This window comes from Buceros rhinoceros, unplaced genomic scaffold, assembly GCF_000710305.1.
Source record: "Buceros rhinoceros silvestris isolate BGI_N320 unplaced genomic scaffold, ASM71030v1 scaffold17901, whole genome shotgun sequence".
Lineage (NCBI taxonomy): Eukaryota > Metazoa > Chordata > Aves > Bucerotiformes > Bucerotidae > Buceros > Buceros rhinoceros.
The window spans coordinates 16,070-20,841 of NW_010396130.1; the positions used below are offsets into that span (position 1 = coordinate 16,070).

Genomic DNA, 4,772 nt, shown 5'->3' on the forward strand with positions numbered 1-4,772 from the left:
TCAGCAGGTTCCTATTAAAGGGCCGGTAATGCACGAGTGGATAAACCAAATCATTTGCTGTGCTTGTTACTAGCAGAACAACACTGGCAGAGCCTCTTTCAAGTCTGGTTGCGTATCTGGTTGCAGCGGCAGCGAGTGTTTCCTGGCCTGGTTTCCAGTCATGGCGGTGACTCAGTGTAGTGTTTGCAGGCTGAGCTGCCAACCGTGTATTCCAAATGGGACAGTTCCACTTACTTTTTTTATTTATTATTTTTATACATATTTGTTCAAAGAGCCATGCTGAGAAGCTGCTCTGTTTGTTTCCTTTCTTCTTTTGTTTCATAAACTGAAAAAAATCCTTTCCAGCTCCAGCATCCTTTATCCTCCCATTTCCCTTCATGATGTCACCTAAGCCTATGACAGGAAGTCAACATCTGACATGCAGAGACACCTCTGCACTCTGAGCAGGATGCCGGGACTAAGCACAGTTAGCACATTCTATTCCCAAGACATCCGCATCCAGCAAGCAGAAGTGTGCCCTTGGTTTGAGCAGATCACAGAAGTGAACATCCTTTCTTCACTCCTGGTGGTTTACCTACTAGGGTCTTCTCTGCTAACCTTAACTGAACGATCTCTGAATAATTTTCTGTGCTTAATTTCCGTGCTTGTGTTTCTGGACCTCCCATCACTTTATTTTGGCTTTTTCTTAGGTAATTTTGCCATGCATTCGGATTTGCACGCACCTCACTTTGTTTCCTCTGATCTTCCCTTCCACATATCTGAAAAAAGGGAAAAGAATTCATTTGGGAGTCTCATTTGGGTGAGACCTGTGGAGCTGGTGTTTCTGAGCAGTATACTACCAAGTCATCATCTTTTCGTGATTGTCAGTTTCTTCCCCACAAGAACTTTCTTCTGAAAAGCATGTCCTAATAAAAGGTCTGCTGCTTTGTGTCTCCCTCTTTGAACAAAATACTGCAGGAACTGGTGCCACAGGATTATTATTATTATTATTTTATATATCTCCATTATTATCATTATTGTTGTTGGTCCTTCTTCACTGCTCTGACTATAGACCATGATCTTGTTAGGTGCCAGAGAAATCTAGTATACTTCTTGTTTCAAACAGTTTATTTTCTGAGTAGGTGATGATGTAAATTTCTGTACTGGCCCATCCCTAAAGTGTCAAGCAATAATGTACTTGTAGCTAATTTTGAAGGACATTTTAGTCCTGAATCTCTGTTCTTTGGAAACTTACTTCATCAGAGCTCCACAGAAAATAACTTCTGGATCATCAGAGCCTTTATTCATATTAGCTGTATGCTGGCTCCAAATACAGAGTACCGTTGGCGTGCTTGTATGTACAGCCTGGGAACCAAATAAAGCTCTGTGTGGGCTGAAAACTCTGCTAGACTTGCAGAGGCTGTTCGGAAGCGTGTTTCTAATATATAGCTTTAATACTGATAAACTTCCAGAAGGCAAAATTCCCGGTCAGGTCAAAGGCTGATGGGCTTACATGTTCCAGTGGAAGGGAATGAGGAGTATGCCTGGGAGGCAGTGTGGAATCTGACTCTCCTAATAGTAGCAGTGCTGTCAGAATGATTGATGCTCACACTGATCAGGTTCACATGCAGAGGATGACCATGCATCTTGGGTCAGTCCTTTTTATTCTTAACCAGCTATTCCACTCTTAATGTACAAGTCCATTAATCCTTGGATTTCAGCAGAAAATTACATTTTTGTGCCTACATAGTGCTCATCACTGTGTGTAGTGATGAATGGAACCTTCCCACACTTTTAAGGAGGCAGATAAGGCATAGAGGGATTAGATGACTTGCCCAAAGATGCCCAAGAGATCTGTCACAAAGGCAGTGACTGAATCCAGACACTGGTTCAGTGCTAGTCCAGAGTTGTGGCTAACGTTCATAATACCCGTATAAATTTGGTTGGATGTCAAATATGCTAGCCAGCGGCAGGACTGATCCCTGCAGGACCTGCTGAAAGCATCCCCAAGGCACAAGGCTTTTGAGGAAGTGCACAGAGACCTTGCTAATGGGTTGTTTTTAATTCTTAAATGTTACAGAATAATGGTGATGGAGAGTCAATCAAAACTGTTCTCACGTCTCCTGAAAACCGTATCCTTATCAAACGCATGCTGATAAAGTGTGCTGACATTTCCAATCCATGCAGACCCATAGAGCAGTGTATAGAGTGGGCCGGACGCATCTCTGAGGAGTACTTTGCACAGGTAAGGCAGCTAAAATGGGCTGCTGAAATTCCAGGTGAACATCTCTTCAGCGGGGAAGAGAAGGGTGCACATACTGCCAGTGTCCCAGAACATCTAAGGCTGCACTACGTAATGTGAAAAACAACTTTTTTATTTTAAATCATTGGATGTTACAAGAAGAGATGCCTTCAGACAGATGAAAGTTGACAACTTCTATATTTCAGGTTTTGAAAAATTTAAGCTTTCAAGTTGTTCAGTTTGGAGCTGGGCTTTTTGAGTTTCACCTGCAGATGGATTCCCATTGCAAGAGGCAGAGGAAAGGTGCCTTCTGTGTATCCACACCCTGGCTCTGCCTCACAAATAGGATCATCAGGTCCTAGTGTTACCTTGGGAACAACACTCACTCTAAGAAATGCTGGAAGACCTTAGCACGCTGTGCTGAAGGGTTTTAGGAAGATGGGGGGAAATGAGAGGGCAGAGTCATTATTACAGATGATAGACCAAATACTGCAATGGGGACTCGGTATCTCAAGGGGAGAGGAGGAGGATTAAAAAAGATATTTTGCCATCTCTGAGTGGTACAGATTGTTGTTTCCACCAGAGATTCAAAATGGTTGAGCATCTTCTAGCTCCAGAGCAGTCAACTTAATCAGTAAGACGTGAAGTTACCCGGGGTCAGCTTTGTGTGCGGATGCAGAAGGTAAATGTATCACTTTGCAGGAAACACTGGAAGGCACTGTTGGTCTGCTGTTTGGCTGAAACCTAGACGATGGGGTGCTTAAGATTAAATTGCCTCTTCTTCAGATTTATTCAGCTCCCTCTGTCTGTTTAGCAGTTGCATGCTCTAGTCAGTGCCAGACAATCTGCTGCTAAAAGAAGCCCGTTAACAGAGTGTGTCTTAGATGAATAATCTTGACTGCTTTTTGCAGACTGATGAAGAGAAGAGGCAAGGTTTACCTGTCGTGATGCCAGTTTTTGACAGGAATACTTGCAGCATCCCCAAATCCCAGATATCATTCATCGATTACTTCATTACTGATATGTTCGACGCCTGGGACGGTAAGCAAAAAATTCTGCTGTATTTCCTCACAATAACTATTTTGTGAACGTTTGAAACTACTGTGATATAAAATTGCTTTCTTATGGCTCCTAAAGAAAGGGGGAGAAAACAGAAGATTCCTGCGGTTCAAATAAGCTGAATAACTTTGTATTTTGATATTGCTACAAGGCATTCTCACGGCTTCTCTTTAATATATTAAATTCAGGCAATGTGTAACTTTCTTTGATTTAAACTTGCTTTTCTGTAAGTGGCGAACTTATTCTCCTTGATAGCACTTCAGGCAGAGTCACTTTGTCCGTGTTAATATCAGTTATTCTTCAAGAGAAATTTCTACAGTATTGCTCGGGGGAGCAGCCAGTTCCTTCCAAGTGCTGCCTCTGCGGTAAAAGCGGTCAGAAATGTGACTCTCCTGAATGCCAGACCATGACATGTGACTGAGATTTGATGAAGTAGAATAATTACAAGCATAATTAGCTATGCCCCTCCTGGAAAACTATGTCCCGTTGCTGGGACTTGCAATACCAGCATTAAGTAGACTTACAGAACTGCTCTCAGTGGCCTGAGAGACAGATGAGTGATGAGAGCTATACGGCCAAAACCATTTTGAGTATCAGTGCGACAGATTTAAGCTTTCCTGCTTAGCACAGTTTCCTAGACATTTCGAATGATATTTAAGCAGGCAGAATCATGCGACTGTTTCAGTTCCGCAAACTAAATACACTCTGCCCTTTCTTCCCTAGCATTTGCAGACCTGCCAAATTTGATGCAGCATCTGGATAATAACTTTAAATACTGGAAAGGACTAGATGAAAGAAAGCTGCGGAGCCTCCGACCACCACCAGAATAGCAATTAGACCATGGTGTGTAATTTACTAACCAGATGCATATTTATTCAAGCTCACTTTTATTCATATGATTTGAGATTTGTTTTGGTCTCTTCAGTATTACAGTCAGGGTAGACCATGCACTTGGGGAACTTTCAAATTCAAGAGAACGTGAGGTCAGCAGTTGACTTCCACAAACTACCATGTGTGGACTCCCGTGAAATAAGCCTACCAAGTGGAATTACACTGGATTGCTGCAGTGCTTGTACTGAAGAGGGTTTATTAGCGAACATGTTTTTGCGATATCTTCATACCAGTATGTGAAGCTAGAAGACCTTGAAGAATCCCCATAAAAAGGACATTCACTAGAAGATTTTGCTTCATCCTCCATCCCACAAGTGAAGAAGAAATATCTACTAACAGACACTCACAGCTTTTGAGAAAGCTACATGCTTTTTGTAAGCACTTAAGACAGTTACATAGAACAATCAGACATTTAAAATGCAACTCTCTAAGAAGGGGTTTTTGATCTATGAAAAATAGATGTACTCTATTTTTTCACATCACAGAAGGTGCAATCATTCACTTCTGAGCACTACTGAAAGTGAGTTCTCTTTAAGAAATTTAGTAGCAAATGTAAAAAATAACACAAGAATTTTTGAGGTTGATCGTTAGCATCTATGAT

The 4,772-nt window shown here is 41.8% G+C and overlaps 1 protein-coding gene across 1 annotated transcript in view; it reads left to right on the plus strand.

Moving 5' to 3' along the window:
• Positions 1-4,418, plus strand: part of PDE8A (phosphodiesterase 8A) — a 20,324-nt gene extending 15,906 nt beyond the window's left edge. The window contains exons 11-13 of the mRNA XM_010145816.1: positions 2,060-2,224; positions 3,133-3,262; positions 4,004-4,418. Coding sequence (XP_010144118.1) covers positions 2,060-2,224; positions 3,133-3,262; positions 4,004-4,110 — 402 coding nt within the window. The 3' untranslated portion in view covers positions 4,111-4,418. The remainder of the gene's footprint in view (positions 1-2,059; positions 2,225-3,132; positions 3,263-4,003) is intronic.
• Positions 4,419-4,772: the final 354 nt, after the last annotated feature.